The sequence below is a fragment of the Argentina anserina genome, chromosome 6, assembly GCF_933775445.1.
Source record: "Argentina anserina chromosome 6, drPotAnse1.1, whole genome shotgun sequence".
Taxonomy (NCBI): Eukaryota; Viridiplantae; Streptophyta; class Magnoliopsida; order Rosales; family Rosaceae; genus Argentina; species Argentina anserina.
Window position 1 is genome coordinate 5,519,887 of NC_065877.1, and position 22,771 is coordinate 5,542,657.

A 22,771-nucleotide genomic window follows, 5' to 3' on the forward strand; every position below is an offset into this window, starting at 1 on the left:
AACCATTGTAATTCAGGTAGAGATTCATTATTTATCTTGATTAGAGTTTTCCACAGTATTATTTAAAAATGGTGCATGTTGTGGTTTGGTTGTTTTAAATACAAATATATTAACCAAACCGCAAGAGATGTGATGGCTTAAGAGTGGGGTGACACTGACTTCCTTAGATTCGATCCCTTACACTGGTTGTGCGAGTTTTGATCTTAAGGAAGGACTCGAAACGTTGTGCATCTTGGTAGCAGACGCTCTTGCTACGCTTACCTATTACAGTATATTTGAGATAAAGCCGTGTAGTGGGTCTATATGACCGGTCATCATTTATTATTCGGATATTGAGCCCATGTATTGAGAATCTTGCACCGATTCTTGAGTCAAGTATTTATTACAGTTTGTCATTCATTGATTTATTCTTTAAATTGGTTTTTCATTGCGCGGGCAAATATATATTTCAAAGCTAATTAAGACACCCTACATCAATGTGTCTATAGGTACTGTGTAATGTGTTTACATGTACTGTGCATTGGTACGAGATAAGTGAGGATGGGGCAGGGGTCTGGTTCAGGTTTGTTAGACCACATGTTCATTGATTTCATTTTGAAAATCTATTCACTGTTTATGATTCATAGAACTTGGTTAAAGCTAGTTTTTGTTTAGTTTTATTAGAATTCTTTCTGGAATTTCGTTAATTCGAGTTTTCAGTTATATCAAGTTCTGGATGGACAAATGTATCTTTTAAAATAAAGATTTCACCTCAAACAAATTTGCCCTGCGTTTCTTTAAAATGTAAATCAAGTTTTTGGTTTATGTTTTAGAAACTCGTGGCACTATGACATGCTTAAGTTGGAGAGGTGTAGTTTAAGGCGTTACACTGACCTTCATAAGACATATTTCATCATACGACTCTAATATGACATTTTCTTCTTTGTGTATGAATCTACTTCAATGTTGATCAAACTAGACTATGATGGAGGTATATTAATTTTTCTTGCCTAGAGGAGCACGTTTAGCAAAACTTCCATTGATTTTTGTTTTGGTTTCAATTTGTTGTTGTTTAAATTTGTTGTGATTCATTCATGAGAAAAATTCTAACACATAAAGGGAGGTAATCGCTAACAATAAGACATTGCCAATATCTTTGTTCTTTTAATCAAACAAGGAGCTCAAATACTACAATAAGTCAGTTGTAAGTCTAACTCACGACCTCTCACGTATAAAGGAGAAATTGATATCGACCAAATGGTGGGCGTTATAAATATGTTTTATTTAATACAAAAATAAATTCAAAACAATATTTCCTTTAATTTTAACTAAATTAAGATCCCCAAGTCACTAATTACATATAATCTAAAGTACTTGCTAAATTAATATCTAACAAGTTTGCCTCTCAAAGCAATTTTTACTATACATGCAACGTCTTGTTGTCTGCTTTGAAATCGGAAAGTTCATTTAAATGAACAAGATACCGGAAAAGTTGGCGTAGATCCCTTTATATCCATAACTCCATAGCTTATGAGGAGTAATTATTCTGTGTACCCGGAACACTACGTGACACTAACATATGGTGTACCCAGCCAATCATATTATTATATGGTATGATAAATATGCATGCGATGAAATGAGGAAATATTATTTAAATATAAGTAATCAATTAGAAACAAATACTATAAAAAATGAACTAATAACATTGAAAATATACGTCATGTAGACTATGTACTGGGTACATATAATACTTTTTCGCTTATGAGTTAAAATCCTTCTCGTAAGAAAGGATTAATTGGGCAGTGCGCATATAACGTACGTATAGAGAGCCGCCTGCCATTCGGCTGGCATCCATCACTTCGCCACCCTCAGGCCTCAGCTAATTACGGCTAACGAATTTGCCTTGACATCATATTTATCAACTCTATGGGAAAAATAGTGAGATTGGTGAGAGACAAGGATCGGCACTAGCCAGTCGGCCACGCTTGACCGGTGCTAGTAAGCTCAGGCCAGTACATCAACACATGGAAGCTGCTAGGGGAGTACTGTCGGGGCATTAAAATTTAAAAAAAGTTCTTTCACGTTTATGTTGTAACGAAAAGAACGTGTTTCATTACCGCGTAGTCGATTTCACAGTGGAGCTCCTATTTCACGTTTGACCAGTCTGGTCGATTATGAAGATATAAATCCATGTAAGTTCATATCACACCATCACACAACTAGCTAGTAAGATATCAGACACATACATTTTGCTCAACATGGCTATTCCTACTTCAGAGTTTCTCCAACTGAGTACAAGGAAACCTAAAAATCCATTTCATCATCTTCATTTGCCATCACAAAAAGCATCAAGTCTTTCAATTAAGAAACTACTTTGGCCAAATCCAAAAGCTGCTCTCACCCTCACTCGTGCCCCTACCATAAGTATCTCACAAACTTTCACAGAATTGAAATCACAAGGGAAAGTGGCATTCATCCCCTACATCACTGCCGGCGATCCAGATCTCTCGACAACCTCTCAAGCCTTGAAGGTGCTCGATTCTTGTGGAGCCGATGTAATCGAACTAGGCATACCCTGCTCTGATCCTTCGCTAGACGGTCCGGTGATTCGCGCTTCAGCCTCACGTTCCTTGGCAGGAGGAACAAAGTTCAACCACATCATCTCAATGCTAGAGGACGTTGTTCCGCAATTGTCGTGCCCTATCACTTTATTATCCTACTCTAAACCTATTATCAGGCATGGAATCGAAAACTTCATGTTGGCCATAAGCCAGGCCGGAGTACGGGGGCTTGTGGTTCCCGATGTCCCTTTTGAAAAGACGCAACGTTTGAGATTTGAAGCAGCGAATAACAACGTTGAGTTGGTGCAGCTAACGACACCAACTACCACAACATCTCAGATGAAAAACATTGTCCGAGCGTCGGAGGGTTTCGTGTACCTGGTGAGTGCGTTGGGGGTCACCGGGGCTCGTCCGCGTGTGAACCAACAAGTTCCAAATCTCTTGAGGGAGATTAAGGAGGTGACAAACAAGGCAGTGGCAGTTGGGTTCGGGTTGTCAAAGCCTGAGCATGTGAAGCAGGTGGCGGAGTGGGGAGCAGATGGTGCTATTGTTGGTAGTGCCATAGTTAAGGTACTGGGTGAAGCTAAATCTCCATTGCATGGGTTGAGAGACCTTGAATCTTTTGCTAAATCTTTCAAGTCTGCTCTCCCCTGATGATCAAATATAACAAAATTACAACTGAAAATTTGGATGATGGATTCTGAAATATACGTAAGTTCCAATAGTTTCACTAAAACGAAATATGTAAAAAAAAGAAAAATCGAGCAGGGAATCACGTACCACAAGTTCAAAAGTTTGGTAGACCAAGTTAATACATCTTGTGGCCATGGCTTTTTCTATCGGAATATGTACGTTCAGAAGAATTTTGAAACGTGGAACTTACATATAGTAACTTTCTGGGTTTGGTGTTGGTATCTCTTATAAATACTAAGGAGATGGGCATGCTCCTTTGCGAGCCTTAATGCGCCATCAATAGTATATTGTATGATTTGTATCGGATAAGTTACATTATCTAATAATTATCTACGCTGCCTATCTCAATAAGTCAATATTAAACAAGAGTTCTATTAAAGTGTTAAGTACTACAGTCTACAGGTCCTGTTTTTTTGCAAATAAAGAACAGCGCACTGATTGAGTCTCTAAACGGATTCTGATTATTAAATGTAAAGGTTGGACAAGTCAAGACTCAAAACTCAAAAGATAGTGCAAATAATATCGATCCTTGCTACAACTCTATCCCTCTAAATTTAGCTAGGGTTCCATCACGATCATGCAGCAAGGCAATGTCATTATGCACGTACTCACCGATCTATCACCATCTTAATTATTATCAGCTTATTAGAAGCGAATGACTCTAATTAATTAAATGAATTAGTTGACTAGTATAGGTTAATTATCTCAACAAGAATATTAGCTAGCTGAATATATGTAGTTGTCAATTTCATGTCTAAGGTGGTCAGACTCATAACTGACTATACTGACGTCATCGAAAAAAAAAACGATTACACTCACCTCAGAAACGAAGAAGGCCATTATGGTCAGTGTCACAATAGTCGAGCCCAAGAACGTACAGTGCTGGGAGCCATATATATATGCATGCTTCTCGTAGATTAGGGGTACCAACCTGCTAATAAGCATTCAGAATGGCTTCTCTTAAGCTCTTGTTTTCCATGCTTATTGTTCTAACTTCTGTGCTGTCCATTCATGCGTCTTATTCTTCTTTTGAAAATGACAGCATCAATGACGTCCTTGAATTCAAGAAAGTTAACCTCTCTCTGTATTATGAAACTCTTTGCCCGGCCTGTGCGAGCTTCATTGTAAATGATCTGGCAGCTAAGTTATTCGATCACAACGAGGATCTCATAAGCATTATCAACCTCAGGCTAGTTCCATATGGAAATGCTCAGGTTCAAGAACCTAACAAGACCATCACTTGCCAGGTCACATTTCCCATCTTCATCACCTGCATCTTTGTTTTTAATTTGTCTTCTTTCCTGCTTGTGTGATTGGATAAATTCATTCTATTTTGCATCATATTCTGCAGCATGGCCTAGACGAATGCTACTTTAACAGTATCGAAGCCTGTGCAATCCATCTCTGGTCAGATGTGGTAAGGCCATCTTTCAATATATGGCTTAACGTCTAAAGATGAATATTTCCACTTATCATACTCTCTTTTACGATTACAATAGGTCTATCAGAACACAACGTAGTTAATGTAGATATAATTTTACTCTATCTCTTCTTCACGTCTCGCATCTTATTACCTGTAACGATCTGATGCAGAAGCAGCATTTCGATTTCATTCATTGTCTTGAGAGAAAGCTCATCGAAGGAGTTCAGCCGAAAGAACATGCTTGGGCATCTTGTTGTGAAGAACTTAAGATTGATCCAGGTCGTTTAGGAAAATGCTACGACACTGGATATGAGAAGCAGGTAGTTCACACTATTTCACAGCTAGCAGCATATTGTTTGTTCTCCAATCCAAGTTAAAGCTCATGTGTACATATATACGTACTTCAATATTGCTGACCATATCCAATGAATTAACTGGATGTAGCTTATACTACAAAATGCTAATGAAACGGAACACCTCGTTCCGGCTCATCAATATGTACCATGGGTGGTTGTTGACGGACAACCGCTGAAGGATGTAAGCATTTGATGTCTATCTCTTTGTAATTCTCGATCCTATTCTCTCAAAGAGTTTATATTATTGAACTCTTTATATATGGATGCAGGATTTCCAAAATTTTGTGAGCTATGTCTGCAACGCGTAAAAGGACAGTCCGAAACCAAAGGCTTGCGGATCACAACCACGCAACACCGATTCAGGTGGAAAGGCGAACTCGAGACTGGAAGGATGCTATAAAGGTGTACGCGTGGGGAGCTGAAGCTTCAGCCTATATACGCATGGTTCTGCATCATCCATTAATTTGCTCTGGGAAGCAATGGTGATCTATTAGCATCATAAAATAAATAAAGGACTAGCATAATATTGTTCCAAGATCATTTACGCTACGTTTGTTTGGTTTAACAACTATGAATGAAAAATATGAGTTAAAAGAAAGTTGCTCCACATTTTTCATCTTCCATGTTAAAGATAAAGACAGCCAGATCCAAGGTTAATTCAGAAGTGAGAGCAACTTAAACCATTTGCTCGTTAAGTATATGCAAACATGCAGTTGGCTTCACTGCCTTCACATGCAGAGTAGTTTGAGCCATCACAAAATTAGAGAATTTTCACATCCCAAGAATAGATCGACTTCTATTCTCCAAATTCTCAACCTCCGAATCTGACCACTATAGATCCCATGCACTAGTGATCTCTACATACCGCACCTCAAAGCGAGCAGCAAAAGGATGAGACAGGAAACTCACCCAGCGGTTGGACTCACATTTGCACTTAAAGGTGAGTTTTGTAATTGGGAGGAAATTGATCAAGTGAGACCGATTAGATACTGTTCCTACTCCAACAAGAGCAGCCTGTGATTGATGCTACCACCACGTTTTTACCTTCATATGCAGCACCTTTGTTTGTACTGTTTGTACTCTAGTGCTTTGTATGTTACCTGTAATTGATCACGCATAAATATGTGAACGGATCGGAGGTTTACCATAAGAAAAGCAATTACACTAGGAAATCCCAACTTTCATGTTAGTAAATTGATAATAACTCTATCAAAGAAAAAGTAGAAGTCACAACAATGTGAAAAATGGAAGATTGAGTCAGGATGAGCCTCCTCTATGATTTTCAATTGATTTTTTTTTGCTTATATCCTGAGTTTATTAGTCACTATAGCCTGGACAGCAACAGCAACAGCCACAGCAACTCTAGCTGATTTCAAAAGGATAGCTGGATGGCAAACTTATAATAGAGAAATTTCTACTATAATCGTAGAGAAGGATAGCTGGATGGCAAAAACGGTTTTGAAAGGGAAATTCCTTTTGAAAAGAAGTATTCGAGTTTTTAAATACAGTCATAAAATGTGGTCAATAAACCACCATGAGTTATTGCATTTCTAATTTTAGAGGATTGAAAGTGATCAACATAGAGAAAGTGGAGGGGGAAGTGTCATCCTACTTATTTAAGAAATGATATGAAGAGTCATCATCTCTCAACATGTTTGAGATTCAAGAGTGAGAATACAGAAAGGTGACTTACCCAGCTCAACTCTTATCTGGCCAAGTGCTATATAAGCGTACACTTTAGTACTACTGTGAAAACTGGTGAAAAGCAAGCTGTGATAAGCAACTAATGGCTTTTCGTAAGTTCTTCTCCATCACTGTTCTAACTGCTCTGATCTCACTCTGCACCAATGCTCCGTCTCCTGAGGACTACAATTGCTTTCCTCAGAAACTTAACCTGACTATATATTACGACACCCTCAGCTCCTACTGTGAGGAATTCTTCGTATATGAACTCCCAAAGGCATTTGAGCTGGATCTCATGGACATTATCAACCTCCGGCTGGTACCATATGGAAATGCCTACATCCAAGAACCCAACAACACCATCATTTGCCAGGTTCATATTTCCCACCTTCCTCGTACTTTATTCTCTGGGCCCTTTTTCTTTTTATGGTTTGTTGACATGGTATTTCCATGTGCATATGTGCTGCAGAATGGCCCAGCTGAATGCTACTTGAACAGTATAGGAGCTTGTGTAATCAACATCTGGCCGGATGTGGTAAGCTTCTTTACAAGTAACCGAAGTTTCTCTTTTGCACCATAAACAAAGAATTTTGTTCCTCTTCAGTCTTTTGTCACTTTCCCAGTCCTGTAATGATTTGGTTGAAACCTGTCAAAGAGCTATCATAAATCTTATAGTAACACAATTTACAAGACATGAAAAGAGTGGCTTTGTTCTTACTTCACCATCTCTTTAATTGTCATGTAGAATACGCATTTCCATTTTATTAAATGTGTAGCATGGCAAAACTTGGGAAGATTACAGTTAATAGAAGATGAATGGAGATCTTGTTCTAGAATAATAAAGCTGGATGACAAATCTGTCTCAGATTGCTACAAAAGCGGATCTGCGAAAAAGGTGTACAGTTTTAGTTTCCTGTATTTTGTTGGTTCTTAGTACATGTTGAATTTCTCTCATGTGTATGCATATGAATATGTGTATGTTTGTGATTCCAAACTCTTGCTGATAAGCAACAAATATTGAATGCAGCTTCTATTACAATACGCTATTGAAACAAACCACCTAGATCCTCCTCATACAAATGTGCCATGGGTTGTCATCAATAAGCAACCTTTATACTATGTAAATCCCCCTCTCTATCTCTCTCTGTTTTTCTCTCTCACACACAGACAAAGCACTAAACTTTTTACATTCTCAAAAAAAAAAAGGTATAATTTTTTTCTATCTGTATGCAGGACTACAAGAACTTTCTAAGCTACATCTGTGAGGCATACCAAGGCCATCCTAAACCTTCGGCCTGCACACCAATTCTCTTCAGCTCAGCTAAAAAGTCAAACTCGACCCACTTCCATATATATTACTATCTGCTACACCTATTGTTCTGCGCAGCATTTCTAATCAACTAAACTTTTAAATAATAGTACAAGCTTATACGTGGTGTTTTGATATGAAGTTACAGTGGTGTACTTTGAGTTAAACATATATATGTTTCAAAAAAATTGAATTGGTTAACATTTTATTACCTGCTTCATGATATCTAGTACAGCATACAGAGAGATAATTCCTTATTCCTTAACGCATCATGATCTGAATGAGAAATTCTACTCTATCATGCAATTAGTCTTCCAGAAAACAACAACTAAGATTCGATGGAAATGTTTCTGTGATGGATACCTGGAATTGGACACCTTTTAGTGTTCACATGTTCATCTAATTAGTGGAAACCATACTGATAGTTGTTGTTATCAACCATACTTGTAGCGAAACCATACTGGAAGTAAATTTTCAGTCTTAGATTTGTGTATTATGTATACTAACAATATGGTTCACATCTACAAGTATGGTTTCCACTCCTTGGATGAATATGTGACCTTAGTATAGAGGAAATATGTCCTTTTTGGAACTGTCAGACAGAACTACAGTATCAAACAAGTTACTACCAAATACTCCCAAGAGTTAAGCTCAACCACAACATGAAATTGAGCCATTTGGCAGGACTTGAATGATTTACAATTCAGGTATAGTAAAGTGGTATGACAGATAATATCTAACAGGCCCCAAAATATGAGTTTCAACATGTTTTTCAGGGTATGTAATATACTCTATGCATGATACAAAGAAAGAACACAGTTCTGCTTCTTAAATGCAATAGTTGAGCAAGTCAAGGCTAGAATGACACTGCAGTCTGGCACTTATACCACTTCCAATTTTAGCACAGGCTTAGGAAACTGAAACTTAAAGAAACAGGGAATGAGGGTCCTACCCTTAATTTTGCAGAACTGCCTGCCCGCTTGAAGGTTTGCTGGAGAGTGGAGACAAAGATTATCGTGTTTTATTTTCAGAGTGGATGGCTTCTAAGTGAAATCCAATCACCAACAAGCAGCACCTGCCAACGCAAAATCCCATATGATTATTCAGTCATCCATTATCACTCCAACTGCCAATTAAAAGACTTTAAGAGCATGAGAGATTAGTCATCTCAAATTAGCTAAAATGTAATACAGGTAATTGCCAGAATCAATAACACCTTTAACATCTATGTCAAATTTCAATTTGCAGCAGGTATATATATACACATGCTATTTGTAGCTTCAGTGTAGTACCTTCAAACTTCTGACACAAGAAATGGAGACGATCACTGTCTTCAGAAGTGTTTTAGTAGTGTCCAAGTCTACAAAAACAGACAGTCATCATCGTCAAACCAAGGGTCAGAGCATCCGCTAATGGCCCTGATTAATTGTATGAGTAGGTTGGAGGCAATATATCCAGGCAAAAAAAAAGTTAGAAGTTAAAGTAGGTTGGCTATCTAACACAATTTCTTGTGTTCTCCAATACATCACAATCATATAACTTAAACATAGGTAACAACTGTCCCAAAATTAGCCCAATTGGCACCAACAAGATTCTCAATAATCAGCTTTTAACTTGTGCGTTACAATGTCATCATAACTTACAAACTATCAAATGATTACTTCTCCAGCAACACAGACGAATAAAAACCAAAATATTGCACAACATTATACAAAGTTATCTCAGGGGAAAGATGGAATATCTATCAAGGAGTAATCATCTTCCACATGCTATCACATGTTTCATAGGCAGTCATCTTCTCTGCGTCAATTTCAAAGTTCTGTACCTTTTTTGTATCTCTATCCACAATATCTGGAATATGACTTAAGGAGAACAAATTTATCGCAGTACCACCCCATCAAATGTACTAAGAGCTGCATACCAGAAAAGTGAATAAACAGATGAATGATATATTGAATTCGAATTCAGACATTATATGTATGTTGTAACTACAAGTGAGATCATGCAACTAGTTGGATACAGCCCATGATTCTTGACTGATCATCCAGGTTGGGTATAATATTCGTAACAGAAGCATACATCGAGAGCTTCCTCCTGCATATAAAAGAACAACAGTTCATAACAAAAATGAAGTGTCAGTCTGTCGTATCTCAAGAGTAAAATAGCACTCGAAACAATCCATATATAACACTAGCATCAAACTTGACAGCACTCACTGTGCTTTGAGCTCATCCTGCTTCTTTTTCTTCAACACTTTGTTCTTATCCACAACCGCAACCCTCTGGTGTTCCAAATCATCCATGTCGCTGCCGATACATGTGCTTGACACAAAAGCAAACGGAAATCAGTAACCATGGGGCCTCAACCTCTAGAATCAAGTCAGTGTTAAACAAACAAAACAACACTCATCTGAGCTCCTCCAGAATCAAATGCTCCAGCTGAACCCCCTCATCCAATTCTCTCTGAAGAAGCTCCAGTTCCTCATCAGCAACCGCCTCCGATTTCACCTCCTCTGTCTTCTTCTTGCAAGCTTCCAACTTTGTCTCATAATCTATTCCCACACACAACAAACTAGTCAGCAATCCAATGCCTTCAGCCAGCTACAATTTTGCAACTAAATTAAAAAATAATAATAATAATAATTAAAGACCATAGAAAGTAGAAAGTGAAATAAACTGAAGTGAAGTGACGAGAAGAGAAGAGAGGGACCTCGGAGCAATCTTTGGGCTTCGGCGAGGTCGGAATCGGTGTCGGAGCGGAGGGAATGGGAAGTTTGGATGCAGTGGGTCAAGTTGTTGAGGTCATTTTGGTCCTTCAAGGCACGAACGAGGTCGTCGCTGTAGGAGATCAGCGAATGGAAGTCGATGGCTCCAGAAGAGCCCGTCATTATTGATCTGAGATTCGACGACGGCGGAGAGGTCGGTCCCGATCTTTTTGGCTCTCGAATTAAAAAGTCTCTGCCCTCTACTAGGGATTTGCTTTTGAATTTGGGGCTGCTTAAGCGCGAAAATACATAATTAGTTAATTTACTGATGTTAATTTGGAATATCACGCTGTCGATTCAGTAGCGTCAACATGTCCGAGTGGTTAAGGAGACAGACTCGAAATCTGTTGGGCTTTGCCTGCGCAGGTTCGAATCCTGCTGTTGACGACTTTTTTCCTTATTTTTCACTTCCCAATGGTTGTTGCATTGGACTCTCCAACCATAACAAGTTGTTTGTATAAGGGCATCTCACACCCTCTTCAAAATTGTACGTCGTTTGCAATGGATTTCTTTAACAAAACGACGCAGCATAAGCACAAACCCCCGAAATTCCCCACCTGCCCCCTCACAAAGCAAAGGACATCATTTTAACCCCGATCCAAGTCCACCATTATCGGCCCACACCAAGAAGGGTCTCTCTCTTGCTCTCTACAAAGAGCAATGAACCGCCATCTGAGCCTCATCGCATCTCGCTCCTCAAACCCTAACCAAACCTGAACTCTACGCCACCTCCTCCTCTATTCCACCACCGTCGCATTCTCCGCACGTTCTTCCAGGTATCTCTCTCTCTCTCTCCCTCGCTTCGCTTCCACGGTTTTCATTCCCGCACGTCTCGAATATTCGTGATCCATCTAGAAGCTAATTCGTATCATAGACTCTAGATCAGTCTCGTATATTTGCTTTGTCTTGATTCGATTTCATTCGCAATGAACAAATACATTGAGGAGCTGAAAAGTGTGGTAGAGCTAGGGTTTGGTTTTGTAATTGTGAATTATTTTCGAGTGTGAATATTTTAATGGAGTTGTGGTTGGGCAGTTCATCGCACTGTATGCTTCCTAGAAAGAGAGAAGTGGGCGGAGAGGTTGCAGCACTACAAGGGGAACCAAACTTCGCCGACGAATCTCCGATCAAGAAGCTCTGCACCGAGGAGTCTAAGGGCACCGGCACCGGTAACGGAAAAAACATCAGCACCAGCGGCAGCAGCAGTAGCGACAAGCCGTCGATAATGGCATTGGGAAATGGGAACTCTGGGGATATTGATGAGGATCTCCACAGCCGGCAGCTTGCGGTGTATGGCCGTGAGACGATGAGGCGTCTCTTTGCCTCCAACATTCTTGTCTCCGGGATGCAAGGCCTTGGCGCTGAGATTGGTATGCGAAAAAACATTCTCTGAAGTTTCTTTTTTTTGGCAGTGGTGGATTTTGGTTCATGAGATGGAATAATTTGCGTTGCTTTAGATTTCGCGCATATTTGTATACAACATAGCTGATACCGAGGAAGAAGTGAATGAGTAATCATACTAGATTGTTATTTTTGTAATTGTATAGATCCATTGTTTCTAGATTATACTGAGGAAGAGTATAAACGGAATATATTGTAATGTTCTTAGATGGTTTAATATAGAAATCCTGGTGATACTTGCATGGTTTATGTAATGTCATTTGTCTTTGTTGCAGCAAAGAATCTTGTTCTTGCTGGTGTCAAGTCTGTGACCTTGCATGATGAAGGAGTTGTTGAGTTGTGGGACCTGTCAGGCAATTTCTTTTTCTCAGAGGAAGATGTTGGAAAGAATCGAGCCCTTGCCTGTGTCCAAAAATTGCAAGAGCTTAACAATGCTGTACTCATTTCAACTCTGACTACTCAGCTCACTAAAGAGAAACTTTCTGATTACCAGGTAGTGTAACCTTCCTAGTTATTGATTTTCATGTAGAGTATCTCTTTGTGACTGGCTTGTCTATGATTATATTATCATTACTATGAATCTTAAAGCTCCACAAAGTGTTGTTTCACTTGTTTGTAGTAAAATAGTCATAGTTTATTTTTGTGTGGAGGATGTGAAGGGTTACTAACTGATCAAATAATAAAATAAAAGATGGATTATTTCTCTGAGTTAAATTTCCTGTTTTGGGAAGATTATCTGCTAATTATGCTTTGATAAAATTCAAATATTTAATTGTGCCTTATCTATTGAGGTAATGCTCTATATGAATTCGCTTTCTTTGCTTTTCCTTATGCACTTCCATTGAGCTTGGTATTTCAATCCTGCAGGCTGTTGTTTTCACTGATATTAGCTTAGAAAAAGCAATTGAATTCGATGATTATTGCCATAATCATCAGCCTCCAATCTCGTTTATCAAGTCTGAAGTACGGGGTCTTTTCGGCAGTGTATTTTGTGACTTTGGTCCCGAGTTCACTGTTCTTGATGTTGATGGCGAGGATCCACACACAGGCATAGTCGCATCAATCAGCAACGACAACCCTGCTATGATATCGTGCGTCGATGATGAGAGGCTTGAGTTTCAGGATGGGGATTTGGTTTTGTTCACTGAAGTCCATGGAATGACTGAAATGAATGATGGAAAACCGAGGAAGATAAAGAATGCAAGGCCGTACTCATTCACAATGGAGGAGGACACTACAAATTACGGAGCATATGAGAAAGGTGGTATAGTCACACAGGTTAAGCAACCAAAGGTGTTGAAATTTAAGCCCTTGCGAGAAGCTGTCAAAGAACCTGGAGATTTCCTTCTGATTGACTTCTCCAAGTTTGATCGTCCACCTCTCTTGCACCTGGCATTTCAGGCACTAGATAAGTTCATATCAGAGTTGGGACGCTTCCCTGTTGCTGGATCCGAGGATGATGCTACAAAGTTCATATCATTGGTTACTAGCATAAATGATAGCTTGGCAGACGGGAAGCTTGAGGAGATTGATCAGAAGATTCTTCATCATTTTGCCTTTGGTGCTAGGGCTGTGCTGAATCCTATGGCTGCCATGTTTGGTGGTATTGTTGGTCAGGAAGTTGTGAAGGCCTGTTCTGCAAAATTTCACCCTCTTTTCCAGGTAATTAACTGCCAAATGCCCTTAAAATTTGATTTCAATACCAAGTCTAATTCAATCCCCTTTGGAAGTTCAGTTGCTGGTTCCTCCTAATAGGTTGAAGTTTTTATTGAGATGTTTATTTGCTTTTTTGCAGTTTTTCTACTTTGATTCGGTAGAATCGCTTCCAACAGAAGCATCGGACCCTAGTGATTTGAAGCCACTAAACAGTCGTTATGATGCACAAATTTCAGTATTTGGAGCGAAGTTGCAGAAAAAGCTGGAGGAGTCAAAAGTGTTCACTGTTGGATCTGGTGCACTAGGATGCGAGTTTTTGAAGAATTTAGCGCTGATGGGCGTTGCCTGTGGTCAAGAAGGTAAATTAACAATCACAGATGATGATGTCATTGAGAAGAGTAACCTTAGCAGACAATTTCTCTTCCGCGATTGGAACATTGGGCAAGCAAAGTCAACAGTTGCTGCTACCGCTGCTGCACAGATAAACAGTCGTTTTAATATTGAAGCACTGCAGAACCGTGCCAGCCCTGAGTCTGAAAATGTGTTTAATGATACTTTCTGGGAGAATTTGGATGTTGTTATCAATGCTCTAGATAATGTGAATGCCAGGCTTTACATCGATCAGCGATGCTTGTATTTCCAGAAGCCACTTTTGGAATCAGGTACCCTAGGTGCCAAGTGCAACACACAGATGGTGATTCCTCACTTGACTGAAAATTATGGAGCATCAAGGGATCCACCAGAAAAGCAAGCACCTATGTGCACAGTTCATTCATTTCCTCACAACATTGACCACTGCTTGACATGGGCTCGATCCGAGTTTGAGGGTTTACTTGAGAAGATCCCTGCGGAAGTAAATGCCTACTTGACAAATCCTAGTGAGTACACTACTGCAATGAAGAATGCTGGTGATGCTCAGGCAAGGAATAACTTGGAAAGTGTCATTGAATGCCTTGACAAGGAGAGATGTGAGACATTTCAAGATTGCATTACCTGGGCCCGTCTAAAGTAATGTTTATACTATTTTATTCAATTTATTTTAATTCACTAACTATCATTTTAAATGTAATGCGTTGTTCTTGATGGAACCAGGTTTGAGGACTACTTTTCCAACCGTGTGAAGCAATTAACGTATACTTTTCCTGAGGACGCTACAACCAGTAGTGGGACCCCATTCTGGTCTGCTCCCAAGCGTTTCCCTCGCCCACTGGTGTTCTCAGTTGATGATCTCAGCCACCTTCAGTTTATACTGGCATCATCCATACTACGAGCTGAGACATTCAACATTGAAATTCCTGACTGGGTCAAGTCTACTCAAAAGTTTGCTGAGGCTGTTAACAATGTCATGGTTCCTGAATTTGAGCCTAAAAAGGACGTGAAGATTGTAACAGATGAGAAAGCTACAAACATTCTACCAGCATCCATTGATGATGCTGCTGTCATCAACGAGTTAGTTTTGAAGTTAGAAAAATGCAAGGAGCAGCTCCCACCTGCCTTCAAGATGAATCCTATACAATTTGAGAAGGTTTGCCTTTCATTATTTTCTTCTCTTGTAGAAATTTATGTCTAGTTGGCCATCACATTCACTAAATCATCTCAGGCTTGTGGCATTTAAGAGTCTGCATCCTTTATACAAGAGCGGTTGTGTGACATTGAGCTTATAGTTTGAATGTGTTGAAAGTTGATATAGGTAGTTGAGTGTGTATGAACCATCTTCCAGAACGTGAATTGGGTGTGCTGTTATGTTTTATGATATTTAACATATTAATTATAATTCTCACTCACCGGATTAAAGAGATACACCTTTTAAAAATTATTGGGTTTTCAAATATACATTCAACATCTTCCAACACTTTATGGATCATGCTTTTTTTTTGTTTGAAGTTCACAGAAATATATTCTTCAGAACTAGTTTTGTTAGCCAGAATGATGAAACAGACTTCGTAGCTATTTTCCATAATTATATATCCTGCTGAATATAACTGTGTAAAGATTTGAATATTTTAACCTGCATCACAACTCATTATCCAGCCGAACTTTTGACATGTTGTATATCTTCCTTGCATAGACTAGTTCATAATGACAGGGCAAGTATTTGCTGTCATAAGACATCTTACAGATTACTGATGTTAGGGCACTTTTCACTTGTCATACAGGATGATGACACAAACTATCATATGGATGTAATAGCTGGATTTGCAAATATGAGGGCAAGGAACTATGGTATCCCTGAAGTCGACAAGCTGAAGGCCAAATTCATTGCTGGTAGAATCATTCCTGCAATTGCAACATCTACTGCTCTTGCAACTGGTCTAGTCTGCTTGGAGCTGTATAAGGTTCTAGCTGGAGGGCACAAGATAGAGGACTACCGAAACACCTTTGCCAATCTTGCTCTTCCTTTGTTTTCCATGGCTGAACCGGTACCTCCTAAAGTCATCAAGCACCAAGATATGAGCTGGACAGTTTGGGACAGGTGGATTATAAAGGACAACCCAACTTTGAAGCAGCTTCTTAATTGGCTCAAAGGAAAGGGCTTAAATGCCTACAGCATCTCATATGGCAGCTGTCTTCTTTTTAACAGCATGTTCCCCAAGCACAGAGAACGCATGGACAAACATATGGTGGATTTGGCTAGGGATGTGGCAAAGGCAGAGCTGCCCCCATATCGGAACCACTTTGATGTGGTGGTGGCCTGCGAAGACGATGATGATAATGATATTGACATCCCTCAGATCTCCATTTACTTCAAGTAGACATTTTGGCTTATCAGAGCTTAGTGAAGAAAGACGTGTAGGATGAGCAAAATGTTTTCTTAAAAGAACCCAATTAGCGAATTTGAGTTTCCCTTGATATAAGCAGAGAACTGATGACATATTTCGCTGTGTTCAGAGATGTTTAGAGATTTAGCAGTTTTCCAATATTGTTGCGTGTGGTTAAATCGATGCTGAATCTCTGTTGAAGCTGTTCAGGTTTATATGCTCACACCCTTAAGGTATGCTGATTTATTTCCTGCCGATAGTACTATAACACTGCCTGCAGTCTCGACGTTTTACGCTAACAGTTTGATTCTCCTAACATCCCTCAACAAACAAATTCGGAATTTAGGGTGTCGTCGTTAGATGTGGTAATTGTTGCTGGGTCTCACAAGTTTTCAGCTGCAAGATCTTTCCACGCATAATAGTTTTATGAGTAAAGTATCTGTTCTTTCTCGAAAATAATATGTAAAGCAACATCTTTGTCCAGCATGTTGAACACATGCAGTTGCTGAAAGAAATTGCAAAAATGAGAAACGGGAAGGATCGTGGTCTAATTTTAGCTAGCTTTGGTGTTCCCATGTTGAAACTCTAACCAAAGGATGCCCCCTCCATTCCAAGGCCATTTCATTTCCATTCTGTCCTGCAATCCTTATTCCGTAGGCGCTGTCGTCTCCAACAATTTCCTTCGCTTCCAACAAGTTCTTTTTGCTGAGTCTACGACCCTCCAGCCCAGACCATGGTTGACTTTGGCGAGCGTCCTTCATTTCGCTCCAGTTCTGGAGCCAAGCCTGCGACGAGACAAATGGTGCTAGGAAGATGCATTCCATCACCATTCTTGCCTCTGCTAGATGACTTGGGAAATTTGACTCCATCGACTTCGATAAGGCCTGGTAATGTACCAGATTCCTATCAAAGAACGAGCTGAAATCCAACTGATTACCAAGTCCATCACAAGCCTCCCCATCACCAAAGGTTACAATTCCTTTTCTTCCAGTTTTGTAGTTCCCAGATGTGGCTAACATATCCTTAGCCAGTCTCAGAAATTCCATGGCACGACTTCTACTTCTCCTCCTCCTCACGTGTGGAAGCGAAACCATACAGTTAAAGGCTAAGAATTCTCCTACAGCCCTCTTTTTTGTCTTCTTTATCTCTGCCACCAGATCCTTTAGTGTAACTTCCTCCACCTTCAAGCTTAGGCCAAAAGATCTTGCATGTTTTTGGAGTTGCTTCTTCCTTTCGTCAAATGTCCCCTGTAGAGCACACTCAATTTCTTCATCATCCCATTTGATTGCTGTCACTTTCAGTGTTTTGAGTCTTTGTGCTAGAGCTTCAATTATCTGTGACAACTGCAACCCTTCTCCCATATCGAAATCTACTATGTGAACAATCTCTGTATCCTCAGGAATAGCCTCTAGGATTGCTGAATTTGCTGCATAGTGAGCAAACTTCCCATAGGGAAAGTTCTGGTAGAACAACTTAAATGCAGCCCCAAAATTCTTGTATGATTGTTGTTTCAGATAATCAACATCGCCTTGTTGATCATCAACAACTTCTCGACACAAATGAAATGCTAGACGATCCAAAGTATGACCAATGGGGCTGACTTTATCTTTGATGCATCTGAAAATTACCTCCTCTAGCTCCTTCTGTCCATTCTCCATGGATTCTGCATAAGCCTTGAGAAGATGACGAATACTAGATTCGTTATCTATTTCCACCACTTCAGTAGGAATGACCAGTGATGTTGATGCTGAGTCCATTGATGATACTTCAGAAGTCACCAATGAATTTGACATACAATCTCCTTCAGTAAATTGTGAGGTAACTTCTGAAGGAAACCACCCTTCACTTCCTCCCAAGAAATCACCAAACAAACAGTCCATCATCAAATCAGGGTCAACTTCTTCCGAAGTCATTGGAAATTCCACCACCTGTGATGAGACCCGAATCAGATCATCACCCTGAAACACGGTGGCGAAAGGGTATGAACAAGTTTCGGATAAGTCAGAAAATACATCTGACTTGAGGACCAAAGAAGAAAAATCTGAGCTACCAATTGGAGTATCATCTATGTTCATGAGATCAGATTGATCAAAAGGTGAGTTCATCAGATTGTGGAATGGCCAAGAAGACTCAAGAAGTGGAGAATAGTCCATCTCCTTTTTTTTTTATGAATGGTAAAAACTGAAATATATGAAGATGAAGACTCTGGTGGGTTTGATCATGTAAAACAGTCTGATTAGGTGTGTATAGGCTGATCAACAACAATATAGAGACAAGCTATGACATTTAAAATACTCAGAATAAGAAGATCATAATTAATTGGGAGAATTTCCAATCACTATCTCATTATCTTCAAAAACAAAGTAAGCAAATACAAATCTCCATCACCTACTTTTCTACAAACTTCATTGCAATCCAAAAAGGTTCCCTGCTCAAGTTTCTTCCTTTCCTTGGAAGTTTCTTGGAAGGTGTCTTACATGTTGCATGTATCCTTTGTTTTTTAATCGAGAATTTAGCTAGAAAGATTACTATTCATGTCTACCAGAACTCAGAAGTTTGCTGATACTGTTAACAATGTGACAGCACCTGAATTTCAGGCCACGAAAGATGTGAAGACTGCGACAGATAAGAAAGCTACAAACCTCCTACTGTCGCAGATTATTTATGTTGTGGTTACCAGTTCAACTTGGTTTTGAAAATGCAAGGTGGAGCTGCCACCTGCCTTCAGATTGAATCCTATTCTGTCCAAGGAGATTTGTATTTTTGCCATTTTCTTCACATTTTTACAAGTTGGAAATCACATTTATGATACTACTCAAGCTTGCACCCCTGTAATCCTTATACAGTAGTCCTATGATCGAGCAATAGAAAGTACGTACATAGGAAATAATTTGCTTTCATCTCTACTGTTTTCAGTAGTAACTGAAAACTTGCAACAGAAGCCTTATCATTGGCATTTGGCAATGACAGTCATGAATCCCATAAATGATGTTAGAGAGTTTTTCATATGTACTGAATTTTCAGGAGGCTAACACAAACTATAACATGAACGAATAGCTGGATCTGCAAATGGCTGGATTTCAGACTGCAACATATACTTCTGTGGCAACTGGTCTTATCTGCTTGCAGCTCTATATGGTGTCTTAATGAGGGCAGAAGACATCCCTCAGATATCAATTTATCTCATAAAAGGTATCTTAGTGGATTAGAACTACAGAAGCAAATTAGTATGCATTGTATTGAGGTAAAACTCTGTTTTTTTTTTTTGGAAATAAATAAATGATTTAAAAGCCTTGTTTCTTATTGTAAGTTAGGATGGTGTAAGCAGGAAGATGAGTATTTCTTTCTGAGTTCAGGTATACCTAGTATTAATCAATATTGTATGTAGTAACTAAGCCGGTGAACTGTTTTACAGTATTAGGTCAAAGCTTTAAAATCTTTCTGTTGACTTTTACTATTTTAGTGACAAGTCAGTTTCCTAGTATGAGTAGTATCACTGAAGGACATATCAGTATAGTTTTTACCAGGATACTAGAAAAGGCCTTATAGCAAACAATCTGTCAACTTAGTTTATGTTCTTTTCTACAACATAGAAGACAATCAAATATGTGCAGAAACTATTGAGGTATGTCCAGCATGCTAAATACATGCAGTTGCTGAAATAATTTTGAAGAAAAAATGTTCTACTTTTAGTTAGCTAGCTTTGGCTTTCCCAAGTTGACACTCTAATCAGAGGTGTTCCTCTATATTCCAATACCATCTCATTCCTGTTCTGCCCTTGAATTCTGATCCCATAGGATCCTTCATCTCCCACGATTTCCTTGGCTTCCATCAAATTCTCATTGCTCAATCTCCGACCATCAAGCCCAAACCATGGTTGAACATTACAGTCCTTTACTTCTGTCCACTTTTGTAACCAAGCATGGGAAGACACAAAAGGTGCTACGAATATGCATTCCATTACCATTCTCGCTTCTGCCAGATGACTTGGGAAATTCGACTCCATTGACTCCAACAAGGCTTGGTAATGCACTAGATTTTCATTAAAGAATGAGCTGAAACTTGAGTGGTTTCCAAGTTTCTCACTAGCATCACCGTCACCGAAAGTTATAATACCATTTTTAGAAGTCCTGAAGTTCCCGGAGTTGGCTAATAACTCCTTAGCCAGTCTCAAATACTCCATGACATGCGTTCTGCTTCTTCTCCTCCTCATATGGGAAAGAGAAACCATGCAGTTGAAAGCTAAGAATTCTTTCGCTCCACCCCTCTTCTTTGCCTTCTTCATCTCAGTCACCAAGTTCTCCATTGCTACTTCTTCCATCTTTAAGTTCAAGCCAAAGGATCTAGCATGCTTCTGGAGTTGCTTCTTTGTCTCCTCAAATCTCCAATGTGGAGGAGCACAATCACCCTCTTCCTCTTCCCATTTAATTGCTGTCACTTTTAGTGTTTTGAATCTTTGTGCTAAGGCCTCAATAATTTGGGACAACTGGATCCCTTCTCCCATGTCGAAATCTACTATATGAACTGTCTCAGCTTCTACTGGAATCGCCTCGAGGATCGCTGAGTTTGCTACATAGTGAGCAAACCTAGCATAAGGGAAGTTTTGTATGAACACCTTAAATGCAGCCTCAAAATTCTTCAAGGATTCTTGTTTGAGATAATCCCCGCCTTGTTGATGCTCATCAGCAACTTCTTGACTCAAGTTGAATGCAAGGCGCTCGAAAGACTCCCCAATTGGACTGACTTTCTCACTGATGCATCTGAGAATAACCTCCTCTAGCTCTTTCTGGCCATATTCCATGGCTTCAGCATAAGCTTGAAATAAATGACGAATGCTCAATTCGTTCTCGATTCCCTCCTCTTCTCTAGGCAAAGTTAGTGGTGACTGGATTGATGTTGAGTCCATTAAAGACTCTTCAGAAGTCACTACTGAATTAGGACTCCATACATCATTTCCTTGGGTAGAAAAATGGTGTGAAGAAGCTTGCTGTGATGGAAAGCTCCCTTCACTTCCTTCCAATGAATTACCAAAGAAACCCTCTACCATCAAATCAGTCTCAAATCCTCCCAAATCCATTGAAACTTCCTCCACTTGGGATGTCACCTGAATCAGATCATCAGTATTAAACAGGTGGGCAAAAGGATATGAATCAACTTCCGTGGAAAACTCATTTGGTGAATTGATGAACAGGGAAGATAAATCTGAGCTATCAATTGGAGTAACATCCATGTGGATGAATTCAGATTGATCAAAAGATGAGTCAATCAAATTTTGGAAAGACCAAGAAGGCTCATCAAGAAATGAAGAGTATTCCATCTTCTTTTGATGAATAGAAAAGGGAAGGAATCGAAGGTGAAGACTTTGTTGGTTTTGATTTGTTAATGAGTCTGATTCAGTATGTGTTTATATATCAGATCAAGACAACATAGAGACAAACTAGTATAAATTACAAGGAAACTGAGAACATTATTAAAAGAAGAATTTCCTTATCACCATCTCATTATTTACATAAACAAATGCCATTCTCTATCTCCAACTTCTCCACAAGCTTCATTTCAAAGAGGTTCCCAACTCAAAGTTTCTTCCTTTCTTGGCATTTTCCTGGGCAGTGGCTTATATGCTGCATGTATCCTTTGTTTTTAAATCAAGGAATGAGAAGGGTAACCATTCATCATGTCTTTTCAAAGTAATTACCTATCATTTCATAAGAAGTATAACCTTATTTAAACAAATCAACTTCATTATTCAAGAATAGTGTCCTGACATTAGAGTCCTCAATGTGCAGAAGAACCAACAGAATCCGTCCAACTGGGGAAACAGTGTTTCTATCCACCACTTCATACAATGACATCCGGCTGTTATGCCATTCGTCAGAATCTTATTAAAACCTAAATCAAAGGAATTAAGAAGTGATTTACGTGTAGAGGACTTTGTGGTCATCATCAACATGTATATTATTATCCTCCACGTACAAAGAACAAGCAAATAAAACCAATCGAGTTGCAAGTAATCTTTAATATCAAACTTGATATAACAACTTTATTAAGTTTTCTCAAAATTCGCCATTCATTAATGTGAAAGAGGTTAATATTAGCGCCCCCCATCTACGCCCTAAAAAATAGAAGGTAAGTAGGTCAACATTCTCATCACATTTTATATATAAGACATCACATCTGGTATATCCTC

The 22,771-nt window shown here is 39.2% G+C and overlaps 5 protein-coding genes, 1 long non-coding RNA gene, 1 other non-coding gene and 1 pseudogene across 7 annotated transcripts; 4 read left to right on the forward strand and 4 right to left on the reverse strand.

Annotated features, from left to right (window-relative positions):
* The first annotated feature begins 2,209 nt into the window (after positions 1-2,209).
* LOC126799297 (tryptophan synthase alpha chain-like) lies at positions 2,210-3,612 on the forward strand. The gene has a single exon (XM_050526470.1). It carries the CDS (start codon positions 2,238-2,240, stop codon positions 3,192-3,194), a length of 957 nt encoding a protein of 318 aa, XP_050382427.1. The 5' UTR covers positions 2,210-2,237; the 3' UTR covers positions 3,195-3,612.
* A 571-nt stretch (positions 3,613-4,183) lies between these two features.
* On the forward strand, positions 4,184-5,434 carry LOC126796725 (gamma-interferon-responsive lysosomal thiol protein-like; annotated as a pseudogene).
* Positions 5,435-5,788: 354 nt separating this feature from the next.
* LOC126799941 (uncharacterized) lies at positions 5,789-9,047 on the reverse strand. Its single transcript, XR_007672668.1, has 3 exons — positions 8,957-9,047; positions 6,706-7,320; positions 5,789-6,112 (listed from the first exon to the last, which is right to left on the reverse strand). It is a non-coding gene; the product is annotated as an uncharacterized LOC126799941 (long non-coding RNA).
* A 515-nt stretch (positions 9,048-9,562) lies between these two features.
* Positions 9,563-10,934, reverse strand: LOC126799925 (kinetochore protein SPC24 homolog). The gene is made up of 5 exons (XM_050527187.1): positions 10,714-10,934; positions 10,411-10,555; positions 10,221-10,319; positions 10,025-10,098; positions 9,563-9,855 (listed from the first exon to the last, which is right to left on the reverse strand). The coding sequence occupies exons 1-5, from the start codon at positions 10,889-10,891 to the stop codon at positions 9,749-9,751; spliced, it is 603 nt and encodes a 200-aa protein (XP_050383144.1). The 5' UTR covers positions 10,892-10,934; the 3' UTR covers positions 9,563-9,748.
* Positions 10,935-11,073: 139 nt separating this feature from the next.
* TRNAS-CGA (transfer RNA serine (anticodon CGA)) lies at positions 11,074-11,155 on the forward strand. The gene has a single exon. It is a non-coding gene; the product is annotated as a tRNA-Ser (tRNA).
* A 213-nt stretch (positions 11,156-11,368) lies between these two features.
* On the forward strand, positions 11,369-16,781 carry LOC126798414 (ubiquitin-activating enzyme E1 1-like). Its single transcript, XM_050525375.1, has 7 exons — positions 11,369-11,544; positions 11,804-12,138; positions 12,445-12,662; positions 13,037-13,831; positions 13,965-14,833; positions 14,918-15,350; positions 15,982-16,781. Exons 2-7 carry the CDS (start codon positions 11,817-11,819, stop codon positions 16,576-16,578), a joined length of 3,234 nt encoding a protein of 1,077 aa, XP_050381332.1. The 5' UTR covers positions 11,369-11,544; positions 11,804-11,816; the 3' UTR covers positions 16,579-16,781.
* A 260-nt stretch (positions 16,782-17,041) lies between these two features.
* Positions 17,042-18,721, reverse strand: LOC126798415 (protein NODULATION SIGNALING PATHWAY 2-like). Its single transcript, XM_050525376.1, has one exon. The coding sequence runs from the start codon at positions 18,687-18,689 to the stop codon at positions 17,142-17,144; it is 1,548 nt and encodes a 515-aa protein (XP_050381333.1). The 5' UTR covers positions 18,690-18,721; the 3' UTR covers positions 17,042-17,141.
* Positions 18,722-20,160: 1,439 nt separating this feature from the next.
* LOC126799890 (protein NODULATION SIGNALING PATHWAY 2-like) lies at positions 20,161-21,930 on the reverse strand. The gene has a single exon (XM_050527153.1). The coding sequence runs from the start codon at positions 21,899-21,901 to the stop codon at positions 20,282-20,284; it is 1,620 nt and encodes a 539-aa protein (XP_050383110.1). The 5' UTR covers positions 21,902-21,930; the 3' UTR covers positions 20,161-20,281.
* Positions 21,931-22,771: the final 841 nt, after the last annotated feature.

Excerpts from the sequence above, each read along its gene's own strand:
- LOC126798415 (XM_050525376.1), bottom strand. The coding sequence starts at position 18,689 with ATGAACTCACCTTTTGATCAATCTGATCTCATGAACATAGATGATACT.
- LOC126799297 (XM_050526470.1), top strand. The coding sequence starts at position 2,238 with ATGGCTATTCCTACTTCAGAGTTTCTCCAACTGAGTACAAGGAAACCT.
- LOC126799925 (XM_050527187.1), bottom strand. The coding sequence starts at position 10,891 with ATGACGGGCTCTTCTGGAGCCATCGACTTCCATTCGCTGATCTCCTAC. Across the intron at positions 10,556-10,713 it reads AGCCCAAAGATTGCTCCGAG|ATTATGAGACAAAGTTGGAA; the intron begins GTCCCTCTCTTC and ends GTGTGGGAATAG. Across the intron at positions 9,856-10,024 it reads TCAGTCAAGAATCATGGGCT|ATATTGTGGATAGAGATACA; the intron begins GTATCCAACTAG and ends GTCATATTCCAG.
- LOC126798414 (XM_050525375.1), top strand. The coding sequence starts at position 11,817 with ATGCTTCCTAGAAAGAGAGAAGTGGGCGGAGAGGTTGCAGCACTACAA. Across the intron at positions 12,139-12,444 it reads AGGCCTTGGCGCTGAGATTG|CAAAGAATCTTGTTCTTGCT; the intron begins GTATGCGAAAAA and ends TCTTTGTTGCAG. Across the intron at positions 12,663-13,036 it reads AGAAACTTTCTGATTACCAG|GCTGTTGTTTTCACTGATAT; the intron begins GTAGTGTAACCT and ends TCAATCCTGCAG.
- LOC126799890 (XM_050527153.1), bottom strand. The coding sequence starts at position 21,901 with ATGGAATACTCTTCATTTCTTGATGAGCCTTCTTGGTCTTTCCAAAAT.